Source organism: Rissa tridactyla, chromosome 7 (assembly GCF_028500815.1).
Source record: "Rissa tridactyla isolate bRisTri1 chromosome 7, bRisTri1.patW.cur.20221130, whole genome shotgun sequence".
In the NCBI taxonomy this organism is placed as follows: Eukaryota; Metazoa; Chordata; class Aves; order Charadriiformes; family Laridae; genus Rissa; species Rissa tridactyla.
In genome coordinates, this window is record NC_071472.1 from 37,414,527 (window position 1) to 37,441,353 (window position 26,827).

Here is a 26,827-nt window from a genome sequence, read left to right on the forward strand (position 1 = left end):
TTACCTTTAAGGGGAAAAATTGGAGAAAGCTAACAAATTCTTTTGTTAGGAGTTTATTGCTTTCTCCGAGAGTCATATCTAATCAAGGCATCGGACATTAATCAGCATGCACAAAAATTGTATTGTTGCATTATTTGGGAAGAAAGCTAATTTCAGATGGTAAAAATCAAGGAATGAAACAATTTTTATTAGGTACCTCTGCTTAAAAGCAACACAATTTATAATACATTTTAGTTAACTTGTTTTATATTTTTAAATACTATTTTTATTATATTTTAAATGATTCGTTTGCATTTCCAATAAAATCTTGTTTAGCTCCCAGAAGCCTGAAGTCAGGCTGACTTTTGAATTTCAATGTATTTGTTGTCAGCAGTTGCTAATTCTTAGTATAGCTCACATGATGTTGTTACATTCTGTACATATTACACAATAGGTTATCTCTGAAAATAAACAATAAATATAAGTTAAATACTTAAGTATATTGAAATATTTAAATAAATGTATAATTTAATTATTGAAATGTTAAATGTAAGCCTATTTAAATATGAATATATTTAAATACAGTAACCCAAATTACTTATTAAATGTAACATACATAACACATTTTATAATAAATTGTAAAATTTGCTAAAATGTAAATAGACAATACAGAAAATCATCCAATGCTAATTCTCATTAAAGCCACATCTCATGATAGCGCATGGCATACTCTGAGAAGTGGGGACCGTGTTCAGCTTCATATAAGCTTCCTCATTCATTTGTAACAGATGTTCTCTCTATGGTTATCTATTGCACTATACTCCACTTAAAGGAATTAATAGAAACTTTTTCTAATTGGACCCCTCTATTGTATCAAATCAAATGAAGCATCTCTAATAGAGTTTATCTCATTTTCTTGGAGATGTCCTGTCTTACTCTCATTCCGGGAAGACCTGGGCCTCCATCCTGTCCACGCTCTCCTGCGGGTCCACTGGGGCCAGGAGGACCTGGGCTACCACGTTCACCTGCTGGACCCTAAAAAAGAGATGTTGAAATTCACAGCAAGGAAATCAGCATCATCTTGAACCTGAAATCGTCCATTCAAATTCCAGAAATTTGGGCTTTTATTTAGAGGAAGACTTATACCTTTTCACCTGGAAGTCCATTGCTACCAGGTAAGCCACGGAAACCGGGGGTGCCCTGCCAAATACAACAACAAAATATGGATCATAGGCAATATGACTTAGGTAATGGCAAACGGTTTTATTTCTAAACTGTTTATGATTAGACATATTATTATGAAAATTAATGAAAGAAGTAGATGGAAATGACACTTCACAGTAGCAAGTTTACAGAATTATCTTCTCTTTGGATATAACCCTCCTGTTGAAATCATAGCCCATCCATTATTTTTAACTGACCCCGCACTAGTTACTTTATTCATGACTTTTCTAAATTCATATAAAAAATAAAACAACACATTCAGTCTTGAACAATTATTTGCTTCTAATTCAATACTGAAAAGAGCTTTACTGTATTGCTTTAGTATTTATATTTACTAGTATCTTCATTTCTTACAAGAAATTTGAATTATAAAATATAATTTGCAGCCCCATTTATATATTTAATACAATTAATTTGTTCACTTGTTTATCTTTGGTTCCCTCATAGCTTCAGCAAATACTGCAATCAATTATTAAATTACGAGTTATAGAGAGATCAGTACTATTTGCTTTGGTTCAGGTGGGAACAGAAATCAAAAATTTTTAAGGGTGTTGCTATTTATTTTGTTGAATAAATCAATTCAGGAATTTCTTTGTGAGAATGCTCTTTGGAAAGTTATCGAACCTACAAGCCAAAAAACCTGTTGGCAGTAAAGATATTATAACACAGAAGACATCCTGACAATGTGGTTGTTATTGGTATTATTGACATTTAAGATCCATTGATGATAAAGATCTTGACATAAAGACATATCCTGAATGTAGAAGAATTTGCATTAATTTCACTTTCCAGAGCTGAAATGTTGTGATTGGTCGTTTTTGTTAAATGAGAAGTAATTTTGAAATTTTGGTTTTGGGTTGGTTTTTTGGGTTGGTTTTCTTTTTCCCCCTGTGTAGTTCTCACAGTTTATGGTTGCTTTTCAGCACAAATCTTTTGATACAACTTCTAAGATCACTGCTTCTTCAATATAAAAAAAAAGAAATAAATTAATTTATTTCAGACTGAGGTAGATTCAAGCACTGTAATTCAGATGAGGAACTAGGTAAGAATTCTCCCCAGTTTCGTAACCCAGTTTCACATCTGGAATTTGCTGAGAACAGATATGGAGCAAAGCATCTCCTTAAAGTATTTTCAACACCACATTTTGCTGTCTGTGTATTAACTCAGAGTGTACATTGTGTGCATGGTCATCAACAGCAGCTTACCCTTTCTCCAGGTGTACCAGGTATGCCATTCTGGCCGGGTTCACCGTTTGCACCTCTTTTGCCTTCCTCACCAGGAGGTCCAGGAGCACCTGGGGTACCATTTTCACCCTGGCAACAACAACAAAAAAGCCCATCGGTGAAGTTAGAAGTCTCTAAAAAACAAAAAAGATCCCCAGGTTTTGCATGGGGAATGATTCAGGGTTCAGACTTCCTTGGAAGAAGTCTCTGAATGCATTTTGAAATCACTTACACGCTCGCCTTTTGGGCCTGGATCTCCTTTTGCACCATTCTTACCAGGTTCTCCCTAAATAGGAGAAAATGCCATTAAAATAATGAATTGCAACAGGGTATTATTCTAGAGATACTATATGTACTAAAATACTAAGAAGCAGACATAATATCTTTCAAATTATTGATTCATTTTTATTATTTTACATTCTGCAAAAGAATTAGCATGCACTAGTTGAACCTGGATATGAAACGCATGGGGCTCCTTAAAAATCCGGTAAAGGAAAGAAGGGATAAAATCTTAAACACAACTGAATAAAATTGTATGTCTGTTTCTAAGCTATTTCAAACACCCTTGAGACTTTTGCTTGACATCCTTGAATATTTTCTCCGACACAGAACTATATGTGATGTAAGGCTGTCAGGAAAGAGCCTGCTGGGGTAAATGACAGTGTAAGAGTAGGTGCAACTCACTAGGAGTAGTGGACTGTGGAGCCAGCCCATGGGGAATTTAAGCAGGTGAAACTGGGATTTTAAAACAATATATTTTGTCTAATGTAACCATTTTTGACTAGGGCTTTTTTTGTTATGTGTTTCAGAATTGATAGATAATTTAGGAAAGCAAATACGTATTTTTATCATATTTTTATATATATATTTTATATATAAATATATAAAATATATTTTTATATATAACTATTTAATATATAATATATATATAAAAGTGTGAAAGATAAAATATATCTATATATTATGAAATAATTTAGTAGAGTGCGTCAAGTGAATAGGAAAATTCAATGAGGTTTTTTAATGGTATCAGAAATACTTCCACCATATTTGTTCGTCCAACCAGTGTAATGAATATTAGTAACTCACTGGAGAGCCTTTTGCTCCGGGGTTTCCACTTGTACCTGGAGGACCAGGAAGACCGCGGCCTCCTGGCAGACCAGGAGCACCAGGAATACCAGAAGGTCCCTGTAGAGAGTGAACAGCACACAGGGATGAAGAGACCGTGGCACTGTTGGATTCTGCCCAGTCCAAACATTAACCCTCACCAACACAGTGCAGCAAAAGACAGTGATGTGAAAAGTACCCACCATTTCACCCTTGTTGCCAGGGCTTCCAGCTCTTCCAGGAGGGCCCTGAAAAAAAACAAAACAAAACCAACTGATGCTGCTAAGCTAGGACTAAACCAAAGGACAGGAAGAGCACGTGGCACAACATTTCTCAGTTCCCATGTGGTATTTATGTACCTGAGGCCCGGGTGGTCCAGCATGACCCTGAGGACCAGGTTCTCCTCTCTCTCCAGGACTACCACTGGAACCAGCAGGACCAGGAGGACCGGCTTCACCCTACAGAAAAACAGTAAAAGGAGAAAACGAATGGACTTTAGTCTTGTCTCCAGGGCAATCAGTATTAGCTTCATGGCCTCTTCCTCTACTGTGGCATCTTTGCATGATTTGAGAAGAAGGTTACCACCATCATCACCTGAGTACAAGAGACAAAACAGCATGGCGACCCTGATGCTGAGGCACAAGGTACCCGTGCACTCCAGCCAGTACATGTTGCACAGCTCCTCTAGTTGGGGAAGTTCGCTTGAGTCCCTTCCATAATGCAACATAAAGCATTTAGTCTACCACTTCATGGTGTTTTGGGGTGGGTATTCATGAAGGTGATGAGGATAGGGTTTGTCTCGTGCTGTGTATGAAAACACATCAGTTCTATGCTTGCAACAACCAGTGTAACAGCAGCCAGAAAAAGGAGGACTCATAAAATAAAGATACATATTAACATAAGCTGGCTAACTGGAGAAAGGACCAGATCCTATATTAATATGCATCTTTAGCTGAATACCTTAAAACCTGGAGATCCTGGAAATCCAGCAGTTCCAGGGGGACCTGGGGGACCCTTAAAAGTGAAAGAAATACTATTAATGCAAAAGGTAAAAGCCATATGGAATTAATGTTAAGTTAAAAAAATGTTTGATTATGAGATTTTTCTCTGAGTAAGGAAACACCTGGCAAAATGGCAAATATAAATCATGCTGTAGAAGATGAAGTTTGGCTAGTCCTAAAACATCACACCTACATCTTAGTTACTCTGACTTTTACATGTTCAGATAAACTTCTGTGTCGTAAATTTAAAAACATGAAAGCTAACATTAAAGAGATTAAGCTATAAAAATTGTTCAAAATTTGTTCTAATTATAAAAAAGGTGTAGGAAAAAAAGCACCAACACAGCTGTTACACACACAAGTCGATATGCTAAAGTTTCTAGGCAGATAGAAAAGAAAAAATTTTGCCCACCTCAGACAGCTAAAAATGTATTTGATAAGACCATTCAAAATTTGGCCTGCACAGAGAACAGCAATTCTACCCACCTACTTGTTCTCTGAGAATAATCTGGTTTTGGACTTAGGCGTTTTCTGATTTACAGTGTTAAAGCTCTCCTATTGCACTGTATGTTTAAAATATCTTAACCAACAGTTATGTAATATAATTAAAGAAAACACTCATTGTTAAACCAGTGCACCCCCAGTCTCTGCAGTTGCTGGCACTGCTGAACATCAGCTAGAAGTAACTAGACTTGAGCAACACAAATACTTAAAGCCAAACATCTTACAGGTGGTCCTGCTGCTCCCGGAGATCCATCTTTGCCATGGGCACCCTACAGAAAGAAGAGAGGTGTTGGGTACAGAGCACCACCCTGGACACAGAACCCGCACGCTTTAATGCCCATGACTCACAGACCATCTTTTTGTGTCTGTACATTCCCACTTAGTTGATCAAGACACAAGGATTTCTCAGCTGTGAAATTCTAAAATAATAATTAACTAAATATTTTGTGAAGGAATATCTAACACTTTATGTGACTTGTACTGCAATGATGAGACATCAACATGCAAAAATGTATTCTTATTAGATTTCTTAAGGAAATAACAGTTACAAACCATCATCCCTGTGGACAGTTCTTAAGGTAAAATAACTAAGATTGCAATGGATGTATATTTCAAAGTAACAGTTACTTCTAATTCACATAAAAGACTAAAATTTCACTCCAAAAACCTAACAAACAGTGGTATGATTGCCTGTCCTGTTTCCTGTATTGTGGACCAGGTCAGCTGCTCGGGTTATATAGTGTTTGTATGAACAAGTTGCTGGTTATTACACTTTAGCTGTGCTTTGTTGATTGTGTTGGATGCTATGAACTATGACTTTCTTCAGAGCAAAGAATGTACCCCCTTATCTCAGTCAAAGAGTAATTTTATCTTTTTCCTGCGTGTTACTTCTGAGATTGCACTTTTTCCTCTCTCTGCCTTCTGCTGCTGCAGTTTGCTTCCACTCCTCCTCCCTGTTCCTCTTGATTGAACCTGAGCTTATGCTGAAACACTAAAGTCTCCTTCAATGTGTAATCTATTCATTTTAAAAAAGGAAATAGAGAACAAGATGGTGAATGTGTTGTGAGTTAGAAGTGTAACGTCTTTAATTGGGGACTGAAAAGTTTTCCTGTGTGATTTTACAGATGCTATATAGTTTTCTAATCCTCTGCATTACAACATTTTTAAGGTAAATCTATGAAGAAGGGAATTCTCAGCATATTGCAACAAAATTTGTGCTGCTTCTGGATAAGAACAACATCTGCATTTACTTACAGGGCCACCAGGATTCCCAGGTCTTCCTCTTTCACCAGCTGGACCTCTTGGTCCCTAGAAAACATAAGAAAATGAGTCTGATAAATGGCTTCCAAAATAATATAGCCAAGCAAAGAGACATTGCTCTTATTTACATATATCAGTATAGTTCAATGTGGTGGGGTAATTAAAGTTAAAAGAAATATGAGTAACTCAATTAACTGGGAAGCATCATTGGCACTTCCATTTAAATACTACAGGATATGCATATTTACCGGTTGGCCTGGTGATCCGTTTGCTCCAGGAAGACCAGTTTCACCCTATTGTGGAAAGAAAACATCAATGACAGAATGAATTTTGGTGAGAACATTTTTTGGTTTATTCAAGAGGAAGAGACATAGAAATGAGACAGCCCAATACATTGTCCCTTTCTGCCTAGAGCTGAGTGTCCCCAGCATGAATTGAGGTGTGTGAGGTCTGAGAAGTCTAAACAAGTGCCAGAAAAAAATATTTAAACAGAAAAAAAAATAATAATCAGGAAGACTCGGTCCTTTAATATTATTCAATAAAGTCACATGCTCCAGATATGTCTTTTCATTTTGGATTCTGATCTGTATTACAGCTGGAAAATCGAGACGTGATGTGGTTCAGAAAGTCTAGCTCCTTCGAAATGATTGTCATCCTTTTCATGGAGATATTCAGTGAGTTTCAATGTTCAATGGATTTTTATAATTGCATAATAAGCAAAGCATTGCTATATAACAAATGATGAAAGGTATTATTCTACCTATTATAAAGATGACACTATAGGTTTTTACCTTTGGACCAGGAGCACCGCTGTCACCTTTGGCACCATCTTTTCCATCAAAACCCTGTGGGAATGGAAAACCGTATCTGTGAGTAGTATTCTTCTTGCATCTGGAAAACTTGATTCCTCTTGGTAAAATAATAAGCTTCAAGACAAATTCATATAAAGGGGCGTTATTTTTAATAATGAGTGCTATCAGCTATCGGAATACTTTTTGAAAGAAAATTCTGAATCCTCCATTTCTTCATGGGTGTTACTTAAGAGTGGATGCTTTTCTGTAAAGCATGCTTCAGCCCAGCATTCAGGATGGAGCTCTACAATTGAGGTAACTAGATAAAATTTAACAGTCGTTGTTACAGAAGGTCAGGTTACATTGGGAATTGATTAGCTGGTAACTGATGACTGAAAGAGCACAACAGTGCAACACCATAATTCAAGGAGAGTAACAGACTCAACTATATCAAATATACTCAATACTTACTCGTTGACCTTTCATCCCAGGCATCCCAGGCATTCCAGGGTGTCCCTTGTGACCCTAAACACAAAAATATAGAAAGATGAATAAATCCCATATTTAGAGCATGAAGGGCACAGGCCAAGGTTCACTGTGTGTCATGTTCACTTGACTAACTTAAAACAGGAAAACAAAAACTTTGATTAGAAGACCATTGTTATTAGGGGCTTTTCCATACCGGTAATCCAGGGATTCCACGATCTCCGTTTCTGCCTGGTCTTCCTGGTTCTCCCTATTGAAAGAAAGTAAATTTTTTTGACTGCTTTGCTATTTCTTCAGTTACTGGCAAAGAACCAGTCCTAGTAGATCAAGGTGAGTTGGAATAAGCAGGTGAAACTTCCACCAAAGACAGCAGGGAAAATTCTAGCAGGGTGACGGTTCACTATATATGAGTGCCTTTCGAAAAACAGTTAGCAGAATTTATAAAATCAGATTTTCACAAGATTTTGGTTACATCTAATTTATTTCAAGACAACTTTTAGGAACAGATGATCATGGAAAACTTATTTTTCATGGTGAAAGACTCAAAATGGACAAAAACGTTTTCTGCTTGTCTTGCCTTGTACTGTACCTATTCAGGACTCCCAGCTGTGCCACAAAAGACGGTTTTAACAGCCTTAACTCTCAAAGCAAGATTTGAAGGAAGCAAACAATTAGCAATACTGTCTGCTTTTCTTTATAACTGCTAATTTATTTTGCACCAGATCAAAATAGCATATTTCATGCTTACGTTTTCTTTTTTTTTACAATTGTGTCAATCAAATTGCTCACTAAAATTGAAACTTTATTTTGAATGGACATTTATAACTAATGCAAGCCAAATCTAGTTTCTTACAGTCGTATTGTCAAATTGGGAAATAGGGAGATGTTAAAAATTCTTAAGTGCAATGGTATCAATGTGATCTGCTGTCTTATCATTTAATGAACTTTCATTCTTCTCATTTATTAATCACTGGATGAATAATAGTGAACTTACATCTTTTCCTGGTGGACCAACTGGGCCTATCATTCCAACGGGGCCTGGAGGTCCCTGTAGAAAAATAATTAATATTAACTATAATAATAAAAAATATTAAGACTTTTTCAAATTAAAAATGCATTAGGTGTCATAAAATACTTGTACATTTGTCATACATGATAGTAAACAGACAGGACGAACTGTAAAATTTCAGTCCGCTCTAGTGATGACACAGATTCATGCTTGTAAGATCATGCTTTTAACACACATAGTGATACGTAATGTGTACGTACAGGAGGGCCAGGTTGTCCTGGTTCTCCAGGGGAACCTTGGTATCCAGCAGAGCCCTGTAATGGCAGCAAAAAAACAGTTAAGATGTGATCAGTTACATGCATCATTCCATGGTGCTACTATATTTTATAATAATCTCATCATTGTAAGAAAAAATGGGAGTCAGAACTGTAACCAAATGATCAAAGGTGAAATTAGCAGAACCATACAGAATATGTGTAGATGAAAACAGAATTAAAACTACTCCTCTAAAAGATGTACATCAAAAAGCTCAGACTCTTTGTGTGTTCACTGTATGTGTATTAAGATTGGGATATTAAATTTTTGTATGAATAACCATTTGGGAATGTTAACAGAGGATGATAGGCAGTGGCATGTCTTAAGACAACCTTAGATGACACCCCACAGAATTGCAGAAAGCTCAGGGGAACATCCGGACTTAAGCAAGCACAGTATATAGCACTCAGCCATTGAGTCCTGGTGGTGCACAGATAGTACAACCCAGTTAGTAGAAGGTGGCATTTATCCATAAAGTTCTTTAGCATAGTATCTAGATTTATCAGTTGAAAATGCAGCTAATATCTATGACAGAGAAAAGGAGAAACTCATATAAAAGGATATGAAATGACTATGAAAAGATTGATTTTACTTACAGGGGGACCTGCATGACCAGGCGGGCCAGGGGGGCCACTGGGGCCAGGAGGTCCTGGAAAGCCAGTCTATAGTGTAGATTAAAAAATAGTCATTATATTAATGTAATACAGCTATAAAGATTAATGTAGTTGCTATAACCACCAATAACTGTGAAAAAAAATTTTACATATTTGTACAGAGAAAAATCCACGGCGATGTGCACTTGGTGCAGTAAAAAAGAAGCAGCAGTATATATACACATGGCTAAATACATTGCCTAGTACCTACAGTGCCTTCAGAAAACGGATCACTCGGTTTCTTTTTGCAGCCTTAGCTAACATACTCCACAAGATATTTTCAAAGCTGTAATTTTTTTCTTTTGAGTCACTATTCCCCTTCTCTAGATCCTCCAGAAGGATGCTCGCTGCTCGGCTTATCAGCTACCTAAACTAGAAGAACAGATAACTGGAACTCTTAATTTGTAAAAAAAAGTAAATGCCATGTAACTGCGCTTTATTTGCCTAACGCTACATCTTCAGCGGTGGAGCCAAAGTGTACTAATAAACTTGCTTGCTAGTCTATTGATCCCACATTTTGCTTTCTAAAACTAATGTTAAAATTTCTCACCTGCGTTTAGGAGCTATATTACACGTACACATACAACCCATTAGAAGAACTTTGTATGATAAACCCTGTTTATTACCCTAGACTTCTTAGGACTTACAGGTATATTGAATTAAGGCCACATTTTTGTTACTGTCAGTAAGGCAAGCATTTTCACTGGTGAAATCTTTGCTGAACTTTAACAGTACTAAGACATAAGAAATAAATGATGTCTGGACTAACCAAAGGACTCAGAGGATGAAACCTCAGTATACATATGGTTTAACTCAAATCAGTAGTAGTGTTCCTTATTTTAATTGGTAAAAAGGGAGTAAAAAATTACTAAGGAAGTTCTCAATTTGGGAATAATGCTAATATTTCTACTTCCTCTAGCAAAAACTACAAAAGCATTTGATACTGCAAAACAGAAAACAATTGCACATTAGCACAGTGGTTCTTTAAAAAAAAGCTTTTGTAAATTAAACTCTTAATGGGTTTGGTACAGACAAAACAGTTGAGGTATATGAATTACACCATGAAAAACACCATGTACTGCAGAACTGGAAGTATATTCCATATCTTAATATTACATATAATGTGTGTCATATTGTATCAGAATAGGTCATGTATAACAGATGTTACATGAACCTAATTTTCATAATACAACATTATATAGTATTGCCATACTATACCAGTATATGTAGTACAGTATACTACTATACTGAAAACATATCATGTTAATATTAGTTCACAGATTGTCTTTTGTCTAAAAAAGATAACCGTTGTAATATTTGCTGTTTTCTAGGAAAAGAAGCACACCAAGTGGCAGAGCAGTTAGTGTCTGTGTAAATCAGGTTGCCTTCAATGTGTGACTACAACGAGCAGTCCCTTGCTGTTGGCTGTTAGAACTCATTTGGTATAAAGTAACCCTCTATTCAACACGAATTGGAGCCATCAACTCATCAACTGCAATGAATTGATTAGACACACAGCTATAAACAAACAAGACATTATTTTTTTCAAGGTGCACACTGTGGAGGTAAACTGATAGTTAGGTATGACATTTGCTTGCTGCCAGTATTTCCAGACTGTGAAGAAATAAGCATATTTTAGTTAGAGTAAGTGCACTAGTGAAAAGAAACAAAGACAATATGTGGAGGTTATACAAGCAAGTAAAGAGCAACTGGGGTGTAAAGTACAAAATCAGTCTCCAAGCAGTGGAAAGCCACAGGAAAGAGTATTGATGACCCATGGACAAAGGTTGGTGCTATAGCTGGCATTTTTTATTTTATTACTCTTCCAAGTTATTTCAATTTGTATATTTATTCAAACTGAGTGTTTAAGTTGAAAATTGATAAATTAAATGTATACATTAATAAATTAATTAATCTATGTAAAGTTAATGATAAACATTATTTAGTTCTAGTGAGTATAGTCACATCTACCTGTAACTACTCTGTTACTTACTTTGCAGTCATGTATTGCATGATGCAATGTAAAAAACCATATGACCTGAAAGTACGTAAGCAATCCTGGCTGAAGACATTCTAGGGTGCCAAATTAAGTTGTGGATTTTTTTAACCCAAGTCCAGGAGTCAGAGCACCAGAAATCACTAAGCACCTCAAGGGAAAATGCCAAAATAGAGAGGAGTAACCTTAGCTGTTAACTGAAAGTTATCTTGGTTATGTGTCTGGTTCAGCACACCTCATTTAAGACACCAAGTAGCAAAATGTAGATGATAACGATAAGCTGTGGGCAAAAACTGTGAGGAGCTGAATATGAATAAATGAATAAGCAAATACAAAAACGGATGGTTGAAGAAGACCAATGTATGGATGACCATATTAGCAAATGAATGAGGTTGAAATAAACAGATTAAAATAAAGGTGAGAAAATAATGAATTATATTTCAGGAAAAACAGCTGTCATGATTAGTAAATTTATTTCATGAGATGATCTGATAGAACCCTGAGAAATAACGCTCTCGCTTGGAACTGCCTTGGTATGTTACAACATGTGATTCCCAAACCTTGTTATACAGCATCGGACTGAAAATAATGATTATGCTTAATGAAGCAGCAGTCAATTTCAAATAACAGCAATTCACTGCATCCTCTATATAGCAGATTGCCTGAATCAAGAACACTCCATGTCATCAGTGGTGAATACCTCTAAATCCCAGTGCCTAAAAGGAAAATCATGAGGTGCAACATTTACATTTATTTTATATGGGAAGCATAGCTCATGCACAACTCTCTCAGGCAATCCATGCTTTATCTAATTAAAAAAACTGTGAAAAGCTTGGGCCAGGCCTAGCAGGCAGATACAGCATCCTTAGTATACAGTCTGAATAGCTGCGGGTAAAAAACTGTTAATTGTAAAAAGAAAAACTGAAAAGCTTTTGACTGCTTCTGGGATGAAAGAAGATTATGAGAGGGGTTTACTCACTTGTTATGAGGCAAATCTGAGTTGTGGAAAAGTAAGTATGGAGTATCATACTGAGTAAAGACAGAATGCTGCTGAATGGATAAAGGAAGATTAGGGACAGTGGTAGAGGTAAAAAAGCGGTGGAAGGGAGGGAAGCAATCAGTAGAAGAATACCAAAGCAGATAAATGAGGAGGGCATGCAAGGGAGAAAGGGATAAATGCTTAGGTAGTGTAAGAAAGTGAATCAGAGAGAGATTAGGAAAAAGAAGGTAAGAAAAGGAAGAAAGAGAGAGAAAAGGCAAAACCCCAAGATAATCTATAGTTAGTTTCTAGAATGATATTGCCAAGCAAATTGCTGCCTTACATTGCATTCCACTGCAGGCAACAGTCAAATTAAAATTTATCTTGTTAAATTAAAATCAGGATACATACACATCCAAGGTATAATCTACAATCAGAAAATTTGTTCTTTAAAAAAAATGGACAGGAAAAAAGGCTGTATCATCTTACAATGGGCTGTGGGTAACCGATACCAGCTGAACCGGCCTTCACATCATAGGAGTCATACTGTGGAGAAAAACTCTGTAAAAGAAATAGAGAAAAACAGAAAGAAGAAAAATAAAGAAAAAAAAAAGAACAAAAGAGAGAAGAAAGAAAAAAGAAACAAGGTGATTGCTACAAATCAAATAAACCTTTTCTTACACTGGCATGGCAAATGTATGGAAATAACTCATTTGTATCTACGGAGTAGTACCTGTTTTACATATAGCTGCCATATAGTTAAATCATCCATAAGAGAAGCCCGGCCAATATCTTTCTTTTGTGGTCAATGGTGACATTAGCTCCTTACGCATCCAGGTTTCATCTTAACAGCTGGGCCTCAGCTGGACCAAAAAATTAACATTCTCTCTCCTCTTATTCTTGTTTGACTCCTTTTAAGTTTTCCCCCCAATTTTCTTTATCATTTTCTTTTCTGTTGGACGTAGTTGTCACTCAAGGAAGTTGGTGAAATATTTTCTGTTTCACTAAAGAATGCAACAGTTTATTATCATTTTCCTAATTTCTGTTACCTGTGACTAATGGATGTCTCATTTCAGAGTATTTTGGTAGCAAAAAATCTCTTACCTGTGTGTAAATCTGTCTTTCCCTGAATTACAGATAATTTGTTTTACCTCATGCATGGGAACTTACACATCTCAGAAAACTGAGTTTTACACTTTTTTCCTAATGCCATTTTCCATCTTTCCCTTTCCCCTTTCCTGTTTATTCTGTCACTTCAAGTAATTAAAATACAGTCATCACTTTTGAGCCTAAGCAGCTGAGCCTCAATGCTTTTGACAATTTATCTTGAAACAAATGGAAGCTCAGTCCAAGACATGGAGTGAAAACATGTCCTGTGGGCCTTTCTGAGGGCCGATAGTGTCTTTCACACAGCCATTTACATAAAAGACTGTTTAAAAAACCCTATAAATTCTATAGTCAGTATTTCAAGGAATTCCCATCTAAACCTTTTAATTGGCATATGTTGATTTTATTATCCAGATGTTAGCAAACTTAGTTGAATAATGTGGCATTAATGCAGTTTATGCATTAATGGAGCACAGACGGTTGAGCAGGAATACGTGCAGTGTCCTGCCTGATAACCCAGACCACTGTGGATCCAGCTCCTTTGCTGCCCAGGTACAAGATGACCCCTGTGCTACTGATATCAACCCTCTCATCAGGATTCAACAGCACATTTTTGATACAGCGTTGGAGTAGGTGACTAATTCAGGCTATCATTCCCTCCTGTGTCTGCATCTGCCAACCCAAACCCAGTAGCTATCTCGGTATGCTATTGTGATGTCCACTGGGGCTGGTCAAGCAACCCATGGGTACTTCTCCCAGAAGCTCAGTCCTTCAGATGCAATCCCTTTCAGAACTGAATAGAGCCAAGACATCTTTCCTCAGTTTTTGGCTTACCTGGGGGTGGGAAGCATACATGGAAGATATAAACAGTGGCCTATATTCAAAGGTAGCAACTGTTTTAACATACAATTTTTAAGAGTTTTGTGCTAAAGTAATCCCATCTTGTAAAGCTAGGCTTACTTGATTACATGGGAGATAATGCCACCTCTTAACAAAGTGCCAGCTGTGGCTCAGCTCCCTTAACAAATCCAACTGCACAGAAACTTCAGTTAAAATTAGCTCTTTTGCTGACCATGTCCAACTCTTCAGAAAAGAATTCAAGATTCAGTGGGCCACAAATAAGGAGGGAGCGTGACAAATTGCACTTATGTGGCACTTCCCTGCAAGCAGAGGACCTGCGTTTTGGTCTAGTCTCCTGAGAATGTTTCTTTATTAAACATGTATTGGATAAAATACAGGAAAGTAAGAGAGTTCCCTAACCATTAAGTTTGAGAGGACATACTTCCTCCTGGACACTTTCTTTCTGATCAGATTACCTCTGAGTTACGTAAGTCCTTCACCAGATTTGGCTCCAAAAGTTTTTAAAAATAAGATAAGGCAAAGATTTAATTGCACTCCAGACAAATTTTGTAGACAAAATCCAAAAACAACAACAAAACTCCACCTACCATTCAGCTGTGTTTTTCAAAGGCACAAATGAGAGACAGATGCCACTGAACGCAAAGTATGTGTGAAGGTGCAAGGGACAGGTGCCTGCAGGATTGCTTTGTATGCTTATGAGCAACAAGGTAGAAGCTGAACATAATGATGACTTACGCCTCCGCTTATACTGGGACACGACTGGCAGATCCCAGGGGGACCAGGAGCTCCAGGACTCCCTGGCTGTCCTGGAGGGCCAGGGGCACCGTTTCTGCCCGGAATCCCAGGAGAACCCTGCAAGAACACAAACAGAACAGATAGATATGGACATCAGCACTTGCCTCCAACTGCAAGAGCATTGCAGGACAAATCCTTCCATTCATAACAAAGTCTGTGCGATTGGGGTGGGAAACTTTCTCAAACATAACTAAGAGTTCAAGTGCACATTCAGGAAAGACATAGACGGGAGGCAAAATTCACACATGGAAACACTTCTTAGTTGCTGGAGCCTTATTGCAGCCAATATTTGATCAAGCACGCTGGAAATACTGAACAGGTCAATTCCTCAATAGAAAATTAGTACTGTCAGTGGAGTCCATAGATTTATTTTTTTTCTATTGGGAAGAAATATAACAAAAAATAACACATGTAATATAGTTTTAACCAAACTCTCTTTCTTCCTGTTTTTCCAGTTTAAATTTTTGAGAGTTTTGTTGAAGATAAAGGGCTACTTCAAACTAATTACATTGCACAGTTTGCAGACAGTGCAGACATCAATGACAGCTGGATATCTCGGCAGCTTGATTGGGATATGTAGCACTGTAAGAACTGGCTCTTGATTTTTCTACTTTCCTTGGGGAAAAAAAAAGCTGCACTTACAGGGTCTCCTTTGGGTCCTCGGCTGACTACTCCAGGAGTCTAGAAAAAAGGAAAAGTAACAAATTAAGAAATAAAATCAAAAGAAACCCCACAACTGAATATATATATATATACACACACATAAAGAAGAGGAAAACACATTTAAACATTGGAATATAGTTTTATCAAATTAATTAAATTTATTCTTATTCAGTATATTTAAAAGCTGTGTGTTTTTTGGTCAGTCTTTCATCCACATTTTCACAGTTCACCCATAAAGCTATGCCTCTCCTGTAGGCAAAAACATGGCACTAATGAAGTCAGTAGAGCTTTGCCATTGAGTACAACGGGGACAGAAGTCCACTGTGGAAAGCTGTAAGGGACAGTTTTCTTGTATCCTTCTCAGTCTAGCATGTTAAGTGTGATAATGTGGGTAATTTTAATTTCTCAGATCTACTCCTCCATTTTATTTATTTATCAATTAATACTTCAATTACACATTACTATCTGGATTGTCAATTAGTAGTTCAGAACAACTTTTATGTATTTAGCTGCTAGTGGTGGAAAAGAATATTCAGCTGAAACTATCTTGGATCTTTCAAGGTGGCATTTCCCTATACACTATCCAAGGTCAGCAGGATAGCTTCTACTGGGCTGACCAAGCTCTTCTACATGGAAGACAGAGGCTGAAGGAAGTAGTCCATGTGTCCTTTATTATCAGTAACCACAGAACTGACAAAAGAGTCTCTAAACTCAACAGGAGAGGGAACTGTGCTTCCATCTCCAGCATGCTTGTATGTACCACTCGTTCACACCTCTAAAACCGTTCAGTGAAGTAGCTCAGGTAACCCTGGAAGCAGTACAGTTGCACTAGCATGGTGCAACTAACACTAGGTGACGTATATGTCATATTGTATATGACATTTCGTATTTAAGCAGATATACTATAGAGCTGCAGAAATACATCTTCTCCCTTCCTCTTTCATATACACATCTCTTTCACTCTCTTCTTTTATCTTCTGGATAAGAATCTTCAATGTGCCGTGGAAATCTATGTACTTTAACAGAATCTCATGGATCATAAAGAAGGATGAAAAGTTTGGATACCCTTAGAGCTCAGTATAGCTGGCTCACTCACTGAAGTGGTTTAGGCCAGGGGACTTGGCATGCACTAACATTCTTGATTTTCCTGAGGTTAAGTTGCTGCAACTGGTTTAGATAATGTTGGTGTCTATTAAGAAGATGATGATAAATTAGGGATGTAGGGCTTGATTCACTTTTCCTTTACAAGGCATTAAGTCAACAATAACTCTGCAAAAGGAAATTTACTCTGTGATGATGTAGAATTGAGTTTATAAGAAGTGTCGCCTTGCAGTATGCCATGAAAATTGTCTTACTTTCTTTAACTCTGTGTTGACATTAGTTTTATGGATATAGAATCATAGAATTGCCTAGGTTGGAAGGGATCTTTCAGATCATCTAGTCCAACCATCAATCTAACTCTGACAAAAACTGTCACTAAACTGTATCTCTAAGCACTATGTCTACCCATCTTTTAAAAACCTCCAGGGATGGTCCTTCAACCACTTCCCTGGGCAGCCTGTTTCAATGCTTAATAACCCTTTGAGTGAATAAATTTTTCCTAATACCCAGTCTAAACCTCCCCTGGCGCAACTTGAGGCCGTTTCCTCTTGTCCTATTGCCTGTTACTTTGGAGAAAAGACGAACACCCACCTCTCTACAACCTCCTTTCAGGTAGCTGTAGAGAGCGATAAGGTCTCCCCTCAGCCTCCTTTTCTCCAGGCTAAACAACCCCAGCTCCCTCAGCTGCTCCTCATAAGCCTTGTTCTCTAGATCCCTCACCAGCTTCATTGCCCTTTTCTGGACCCGCTCCAGCACCTCAATGTCTTTTTTGTGGTGAGGAGCCCAAAACTGGACACATTACTTGAGGTGGGGCCTCACCAGTGCCGAGTACAGGGGGACAATCACTTCCCTAGTCCTACTCACCACACAGTTCCTGATACAGGCCAGGATGCTGTTGGCCTTCTTGGCCACCTGGGCACACTGTTGGCTCATATTCAGCCAGCTGTCGACCAACACCCCCAGGTCCTTTTCTGCCAGGCAGCTCTCCAGACACTCTTCCCCAAGCCGGTAACGCTGCATGGGGTTGTTGTGACCCAAGTGCAGGACCTGGCACTTGGCCTTGTTGAACCTCATACCATTGGCATTTGCCCATCGATCCAGACTGTCCAGATCCCTCTGCAGAGCCTTCCTACCCTCAGGCAGGTCGACACTCCCACCCAACTTGGTGTCGTCTGCAAACTGACTGAGGGTGCACTCAATCCCCTTGCCCAGATCATTGATAAAGATATTAAACAGAACTGGCCCCAACACCAAGCCCTGGGGAACACCACTCGTGACCGGCCACCAACTGGATTTAACTGGGTATAGATTGAGCATGCAGTGAACACATAAGCTGTTTGCATTTTTCCTATGCTTCTCCATAAAATGAAAAATGTAATGGCTAATTGTTGCCCTTTGTCCCTTTCTACTATTTATCTCTGCCTGTTGCCTATGTAAAACTGGGTTGAAGGATTTCATGCTTTTGGCTGCATAGCTCAAAGGATTAACAAGTATTTTATGAGATCCTGTACTAATTCTCTGACAGAATACAGAAGTATTCTTGAACTTAACAAAAAAGATAAAACTGTGAAAGTTCAAGCTGTGTTTTTTTATTTGATTTTGCAAAATTTGCCCATCCTAAGTTTTTGCCTATGGTCAGAAAGTGACAAGCTTAGCATTTAAAGAAAAGTGTTTAAGAGGATCTAAAAGAAAATGATTTGAGGTTGACATGAATCAAGAAGGTGGCAACACCAAAGTAACAACACTGAGGACAAACTTACTCTTGTAGGTTGTGGTGTTGTTTGTGGACAAACTGGACAGCACTCTCCAAAGGGAATCTCTGGGTTGGGACAGTCCAGCTCCTGATCGTCACAGATGATGTCATCGCAGAGAACAGACCCCGAGTCGCACACACAGATTTGGCATGGCTCTGGTTTCCAAACATCCCTGTCAGCGTAAACCTGTCCAAGATGGGTACATCCTGTGACTGGAAAGAGAGACAAAATAGTGTTCAATATTATTTCAAATGTGTTTTCAAAATCAATGATGAATATCACGAAAGCTGTTGGATAGTCTGTTTTGTTTTCTACTGAAATATAGTTTATATGTGTGAAGTAAAAGGCTAAATACTTCTTTTCAGACACTAGGACGATCTGTTACATTAATTGCAGAGTCTGCTCGGAATCTATAAATAGACATCAATGGAAACCTCCTGGAGCTGATCCAAAGCCCTATTAAATCTGTGATAATCTTCCGTCTTGAGTAATTTTAGTGTCAGTCTGAGTTACGGTGTAATTAGCCATTGAATTCTCTGCTGCAGCTGAAAAGCAAATGTGCCAAATCTCTCAAACAAGTGTATCATTGGCCCCCATGTGCCAACATGAGCACTTACATGTAGATGCGGACTAAGCCATCTGTCCAGCATGAACTCTCGTCACTACCATCTTGCATTAATAGCTAGCACTTCTCAAAGTGTATTTCGAAAGCCACCGTATGCAATAGATCTAAAAGAATGTTCACGTTAATTACCCAAATGGTTTGCAATTAATGTGTCATCTGGCCGGCTCAAATGTTACAAGTGTCTGTATTTTCAGAAAAAACATTTTTCATCTGCAATAGTCATGGCTTTTTCAGTTCCTTCCAACAGCTATTCTACTGATCAAATTTGTTGTCAATAATGAATTTGAAGAGACTAATGAAAACCAGCTTCAAACATTAAATTTTGGGTTTGTATTTTCTTAGAGAAACAAAATGCAGAAAGCCCGGTCATGTAAGAAACCAATATGAAAATAACACCACAAAATTGGACAAGCTCCTTGTAAGTTTTGTAGAAGTTATTATAAGTCTCAGATTACAAACATAAGTATCAGTGAATGTCTTGAATAATGGAATAAGTTTTTTTCCCATGGATAATTCAAAATAATGCAGTTTACAAACACAAAATTCTGGAGAAAGAGCTATTTATGAACATACATTGTCCTTAAAACTTTACTATCAGAAGTTACCTACTACACATCACCCTTCAAAAAGAAGAAAAAAAATCCCAAAAGATGTAATTCAGAGCTCTGACATTAAAATTACCACTGGCTCCAGACAGAAAATTCTGAATGCTGGCAAATTGTTGTAATGGTCATAATTATGCACGAGACTGAGTCCAAATCTATAGTGCAATCTATTCCTATGGGTTATGCAGTCCCTTTTTCTTTCTCACATGAGGCATCTTTCATCTCTGTTTTTTTCTCTTTTCCACTGCTGCATTCATACACTGGTCTTTTTTTTTCTCTTTACTTTCTTTGTTTTAATTTCTCTCTGTATTTGTGGGTGTTGGTTTCCATACCCACACACAGCACTCTGGCATGGTATGTGCTTGGATTTGTTTCCTCTCTTCTCATGCTTATTCAGCTTCAGTCCCTTTTTTCTCTATTCAGTTTTATCTTTCCCATAACACATACCTTCCCTTTTCATCTTCCCTGAATCCTCATGTCTTTGGTGCCTGAAGAGTTCACCTTCTTTACTGCCAGGTACTCAACTAAGCTTAGTTTTTCAGGCTCTGCTCTCTTCCCAGTGTCTCATTCAGCTGCTTTTCCTTGTCCATATTAACTCAACTTTTTCCTCCATGTCACCTATGAAATTCATCACCACCTCCTCTGAGCTCTGTAAAGGCGATGGGGAATACAACCAAGACTCCTGGCTCACTGAGTGAAGAACCAGAGTGGGGATCTCGGAGCAGGGCACTGCATGGGACAGGAAGCTTCTTTTCCCAATTTCAGCCCCACTACAGGTTTTCTGCATACCCCAACTTAGGTTATTTCTGCACTTCATTTACAAAAAAAACAGGAAAATGTTGACTTGTCAAGGCTGACACTACTTTTGGTTAAGAGTTGGTTTTGACCACCAGCTTGATTCAAACAACAACACGATGCAAAAAGCTACAAAAATCCTTTTCAGACATTTTCAAGGTCATGTTTTTTTCTGTGCCTGATATCGGGCTGGGAGCCAGTATTCTACCTTCCTTTGGTAACACAAAAAATCTTAAAATCTAAAACATTCGAGTGGCATATGAAAACTAATCCCTTTCAACCATTTTCTATGACTTAGAAATTCCCTTTTTCCTTTTCCCTTCACTTCTCCACATTTTGGGCCTCACCAGAAAATTCAGCTCCTGCACGAGAGAGGTGGAGAAGAACTGCTTATTTCCATCTTCTTCACACCCACCATGACACAGGGTCATGGCACCAGGTGCTGCTTCAAAGGACACTGCCCAACAGACACTACCACTGAAGAAGATCTAGACATCCTTCCTTAGTCTGGCAAGCTAGATTTAGTTTCTAAAACAGTGGCTTGGTTTCCCAGCTATCACACCGCAGAATCATGTCAGTGGACCCCTGGTAAATAGGCTAATTCTCTGCTTAATTAATTGCTGACTGTTTCTGCTAGAAACATTTTCCTCCTTTAGCAAACCAGGATTTCACCGCGGGCGCTTAGGGATAAACCAAACAGCCCAGTCGTCTTGACAAGAGTAATGATAAATGTTTCCTGACAAAGAAGATGGCTGAAATGTATTTTAAAAATGACAAGTGCACTGTAATGAATGAAATCTTTTTTATATTCTCTAATGACTCATGAAAAAACCTGAATTATAAAGTGGCAAAAGCTGAGTAGCTCAGTGTACGGGCGGTTTGCTGTACACAAGAAGACCTCGAAAGCATATATTGTGAGAGGCAGAATACCGTCAAAGCTACTGGGGAGGTTAGAGCTTGTTATCCCTCTAAAAGGAGATGGTTGGATACACCCTGGAGAGCACGGGTGGGCATAGATCCACCATGTACTCAGCTGTCACTCTGCTTAAGCTCTTCCCAGCTTCACAGGTTAAAACGTCCTTCTCATTTACAAACATAATGAGGAAGGGAAGAGATGATTTTTCTTTAGTTTAGGGCAAAACGTGTTTTCTACATAATCGTTAGATAAAAATACCATGATACAGATCTAAAAGAATTAATACTACTACTTTGTGAACATGTAATGTACAGTTATATTAATTGCATGCACATATAAAAATATGCATAATGTACACACACTTCTGTACCCATAAGATCTGTTTGATTATTAATATTCAGATTTTCAGGTCTCGGTATCACTCTCTTTCAAAACCACAAGTATTTTTTCTAACTATGTGTTTAAGACAGCAAGGTTATTATTCACTAGGAAATTCATATCCAAGAATTTGCATTTTTGTATGTCAATTTTTTCTTCATCCTTACTTCATTTTCATTGATTCGTTTTGTTGTTTTGCTATTTCCAGAGATGTGATCCTGATGCGGTACAGTGAAGAAGACAGCTTGCATGGGGAGCAGAAAAAGGCCATCTTTCCCACATTTTTGCACTGCTGGTTAGAAAAGATTCTGTTTCCAAGACAGCTGCTCTTTTCTGAAGGAGAGGCTTTTCTCTGTGACCAATTTTTCACACTGAGAATGCTCACCTTTCCATATTTTAGTCAACAATATCGGTGAAAATCATGGAAATGTGTCACAAAATGACTGACATAATTTTACAGAAAAAAGAAAATATTGCAGATTTCTCTGCATTTTTAAAAGGTTGTTATTCAGTTATTCTACAGTAGATGGCATCATGTAACAGAAAGAAAAGAGACAAAAAATCGAAGACATCTGGATATAATGACATTCATATTTGCTTCTAACTTTCTGGACATTGTTAAATGAATTAAGAAATAAGCTAGGAGAGCTGCAATGAAAATCATTGCGGCCTTTGGCAGAATGAAAATATTAAATAGGTTTCCAAAGGAAACTTACATCTGGGAAGACTTAGTCTGTTCAAGACACCCCCTCTGTGCTCAGATGTAGATCTGTGTGTCAGCATGTTATGACATAATGCATTTTGCATTGCTCGTAAAGATTAACTGTTAGCTTCAAAATCCTTTGGAAAGCTGATTTGTGCTAAAGCACTGGCGAGTAACATATAGGAATAATAAGGTTATAAAAAAGCTGACTTGCCTACTTCTAGACTTGTGGTAAAACAGTCACATACTTGCCTCAGCCAGCTTTTCTTACTGATTCCTAAACATAGATATTAACCTAAGATTTAAAAAATATTAGAACTCCACAGTATCCTCCTATGGCAATGCAAAGTCTTAATCTTCTTCCCAAAGCCCTAAATACAGTGGCTATACAGCACTTCATTTCTATGGCAGTTATTGCAATGGTTTTTTGGAAGCTGTGTCAATCTCTAATTCATTGTACAAAACTCCAAAGTTTAATTTTTGAAAGCCTGAATTACTTTGCATTTATGCTGTTTACTGAGCATTCACATTTTTAAAGATGCTGCTGTAAGTAGCATTTCCCTGGGACAGCCCAAAAAGTGAAGGAAAGAAAAAAAGGCAACACAATCTTCATCATATGCTGGTTTTGAATTATTTCCCATTTCCTAAGCAGACTAGCAGCTGTCTGCAAGCAGACCAATAGGGAAAGCTGAAAGGAAAATCACCATTTAGTCTCAATGAACCTATAAGTGTGGTACGTAAAAGATCCCAAATGCGTACAAGGGAAAATAAATGTGGTTATTGTAGGCCTAAAGGATGACAAATGTCATATCAGACATAACCCTGATTCCAGTGAAGTGAATGGGAATTTGTTACTGGGTGCTATGACCTGACAAGCTGATCTGTTTTGTAGTTGCTTTTGGCTTTGCATTTGTACAAGCACTGTGATCATGACTTAACCACATTTATACAGCAAAAGGAAAAAATCTCCTAATAGTATCCTCAAAAACCACAGGCTTTTCCATTTTGGCGAAAGCAAATGTCCAGCTATTGCATTAGTAGCAGACTCACATATCCCATTTGCAGAGATGTGACTAAATGGTTAGAAATTAAAGAACATCTTGAACTTGTCTGGTTCTGGCTCAGAAAGGGCAATAGTCCACACAGAGGTGACTCACGATCCTCCAGCAGCCGCTCGATGATGGCTTGGGAAGCAAAACCGAGGAGCTTTGATCTGCGAGAATCTGATCACAAACACAATGAGTCAAGCAAACAGATTTTGCTGTTATTTAAAGTGGGTCTGGTAAAGGCTAAAGCACTTCGATGAAGGAGGCCTTGCCTCTAACTTTGATTGGATCCAAAGTCTGCTGAAGCTAAGGAGGTCTTTCTGTTGCTTTTTATGGGCCTTTAACTGCACAATGCCTGTGCTTCCTTACTCTCACCTGGTTTTGGTCATTTGCTTTACAGGATGGCTACTTCAAAAAATGTTTTTACATTTCTTCTATAGTAAATACATCTATCTATTGTGTATTCCAGCACTGTTTTATGCATTGTTTAACCAAAGGATAAAGTAGAAAGAAGGTATATTGTTCATTTTCAATGGAAATGCTATAATTCTCCCCTACACTGGAGTGGATGGAGGAGTCCATCCCAGTATCTGCCGCATCGCTGCTTTCCATTTACTGAGCAGAAAAGAATGTTACAGCGTCTACCTCAAAGCAAATGGCTTGGGCTCCCTGTCTGGTATTACGATGATGTTTATAAGAAAATCAAACATACTCATTCCATCCTGTGATCAGTAATGGAAACGGACTCTCATGATGAACTAATTGGCTTGCTGAGCCAGAATGGCTTGGTTTGTCTGCATGTTATCCTGTCAAGTAAGTGCTGAGTATTTGCAAAGTCTGAAGTAGTGTCTGTTTCATAGGAGTCAGGAAAAGAGGTGGAAATATAAGAAAAGAAATGGTTTAACAAGATATTTTTTTTTCAACTGCAAGGCCTACCGACATTCTCTCAACTGGAATTGTATTAAAACAACCAGCTAATTAATTGAACCCATTTTACATGGTGCGTGATGACATAAGGGCCCTATTAGGACATTTTCAGGTTTAATGGTACTGATGTAATATTTTGTATGACCTGTCCATCATATGATTGGAGGTATCAGGAATGAAACCTCATTTGATAAAGCACTTAAATGCAGGCTGTGAAAAATCAGAGTGGGTCCATCTTAAAAATCCTTTCCTGATCCATGTCCTGTAGGAGGAAGAACTGCTAACAAGTGGAATAGAAAAGGAGTATGAATGAATGGTTCACAGATTTCCCAGGGTTCATACCAGAAAGGATGGCTACATCCTGTGTTTTCAGACTGAAACCAAAGTTTTCAGAGTTCTAGGGATGCTCATCTGCCAAAAAAGCTGGTGTTTGAACAGTTCTGCCACTGGGCCAGTCCCAGACGTTTTCCTTTTCGCCCAGATGCAGAGCAAGAAAAAGAACGCAGCATAAAAGAATGCTGGTTAATCGTAATACTCTACTTGTCTGTAAGGGGTATTGCAGAAAGGAGACATGCACTGTTTGTCTGGCAAAGTATAGGAGAGGCTGGATTCTCAGGCAAAGCATCATTATGTCATGTAGCCAAACTGTCCTTCCTCTGAGACCCAACCAATCTGCCTTTTAGATTACAAAATGGAAAAAAAAAAAAAAAACAGGCCTGCACTGGTACAAAAAAGTATTTACATTTTAAACAAATTATTGCTTGTTCCCTTCATTCATCTTTATAAGCTCCAAATGCTGCAACCTTTCTGCAGATTTTAGACATTTTAGAAATATCGGGATTAAAAAATATCCTTATGGCATATTAGCTTACCAAGTAAAACACAAAATACCTCTCTTTTCCTTGCAGATTATTGGCTTTTTACCCTAATCTTTCAAAGTGTGATTTATTTTAAGAACTCTAATTTTTCTTCTTTATCTTCAGAGGACTATTGCTCTTCTCAAAGATATTATGGTCTGAAGTGGCTGAATCCGTCACGTAGTTCTGTCTCCTCAGCATTTATGTTTCACAAATCGCTCTGTTCAGGCACGCATGTTGACATCCTTGAATGATGTTCTTCATGCAATGTCTAAAGGTCACCCTGCAGTGCTTTGAAAAAGGGACCAGCGATATCCCATCAGTGATATTGTTACACAACAGCCCCGCTGGCTTCAGCTGGTGTCCGGCATGAAAAACAATGGCAGAAGAGTTTTCTTGCTTCAAAACTGCTAATAGGAAAACAAAGTGCAAGGAGGGATTTCTTGGTTTGTTTAGTTGGCGGGATTGTTTTTGGCAGAACTGTCATTTTAAACTGAGTCATATGAGAGACAGGAGAGAGCAGACTGCTGTGTATCTGTCATCTTGCTTCTTTTTGGGGATTGCCCAAAGAATTGTTATACCTGTTTCTAAACTTATAAAAGTCACTTTGAGAAAAATAACTGATGGACGCAAAAGATGGTTATACTCCTTTTGTTCTTAGCTGTTCCTCAACAACATCATGGCCTAAATTGTTTTTTGTAAGGGAGAAATATATTGCTGAATGGCCATCTGTACTGAGATGTTATTCTGGGATTTCCTTTCCAAAGTCGTCTCTCAACAGGTTGGCTCTGTAACTCAGACAATTATATTTATATGTCCATCTTTTTAGTAGAGATAGACCTCTTTTGCTGTAATATGCAGAATGTGTATCATTCATTCCTGATTTAGGGTAAACACCGCCCGATGAGAACGTCCCTTGATTTTACTGGGTTTTGAATCAGACCTAAAGAACATAAACTTCGAATTATTCTGGTGAGATCTGAAGGTCTTCAGTGCCTGACTGATCAAACCTTTTGATAAGGGCAACCATTTGCATTAGAGCAGGACACAGATTAAGTAAGAATTTCATCTTAATTCAGTGCATTCAATGCCTTTTAGAGGGACCATTGCATAATTTTTCTGTCCCTCTTCCAATTATTGGTAAAACGCCTGTGAGATTTTTCCATCCCC

The 26,827-nt window shown here is 38.0% G+C and overlaps 1 protein-coding gene across 1 annotated transcript in view; it reads right to left on the reverse strand.

Annotated features, from left to right (window-relative positions):
* The window catches only part of COL3A1 (collagen type III alpha 1 chain), a 53,678-nt gene that overhangs the window by 16,554 nt on the left and 10,297 nt on the right, over positions 1 to 26,827 (reverse strand). The window contains exons 2-22 of the mRNA XM_054209674.1: positions 18,812 to 19,017; positions 15,930 to 15,968; positions 15,228 to 15,344; positions 13,014 to 13,085; positions 9,493 to 9,558; positions 8,842 to 8,895; positions 8,567 to 8,620; positions 7,769 to 7,822; positions 7,558 to 7,611; positions 7,087 to 7,140; positions 6,544 to 6,588; positions 6,290 to 6,343; positions 5,260 to 5,304; positions 4,491 to 4,544; positions 3,890 to 3,988; positions 3,734 to 3,778; positions 3,513 to 3,611; positions 2,659 to 2,712; positions 2,409 to 2,516; positions 1,126 to 1,179; positions 916 to 1,014 (exon numbers count right to left, since the gene is read on the reverse strand). Of these exons, the coding sequence (XP_054065649.1) occupies positions 916 to 1,014; positions 1,126 to 1,179; positions 2,409 to 2,516; positions 2,659 to 2,712; positions 3,513 to 3,611; positions 3,734 to 3,778; positions 3,890 to 3,988; positions 4,491 to 4,544; positions 5,260 to 5,304; positions 6,290 to 6,343; positions 6,544 to 6,588; positions 7,087 to 7,140; positions 7,558 to 7,611; positions 7,769 to 7,822; positions 8,567 to 8,620; positions 8,842 to 8,895; positions 9,493 to 9,558; positions 13,014 to 13,085; positions 15,228 to 15,344; positions 15,930 to 15,968; positions 18,812 to 19,017 (1,526 nt within the window). The remainder of the gene's footprint in view (positions 1 to 915; positions 1,015 to 1,125; positions 1,180 to 2,408; positions 2,517 to 2,658; positions 2,713 to 3,512; positions 3,612 to 3,733; positions 3,779 to 3,889; positions 3,989 to 4,490; positions 4,545 to 5,259; positions 5,305 to 6,289; positions 6,344 to 6,543; positions 6,589 to 7,086; positions 7,141 to 7,557; positions 7,612 to 7,768; positions 7,823 to 8,566; positions 8,621 to 8,841; positions 8,896 to 9,492; positions 9,559 to 13,013; positions 13,086 to 15,227; positions 15,345 to 15,929; positions 15,969 to 18,811; positions 19,018 to 26,827) is intronic.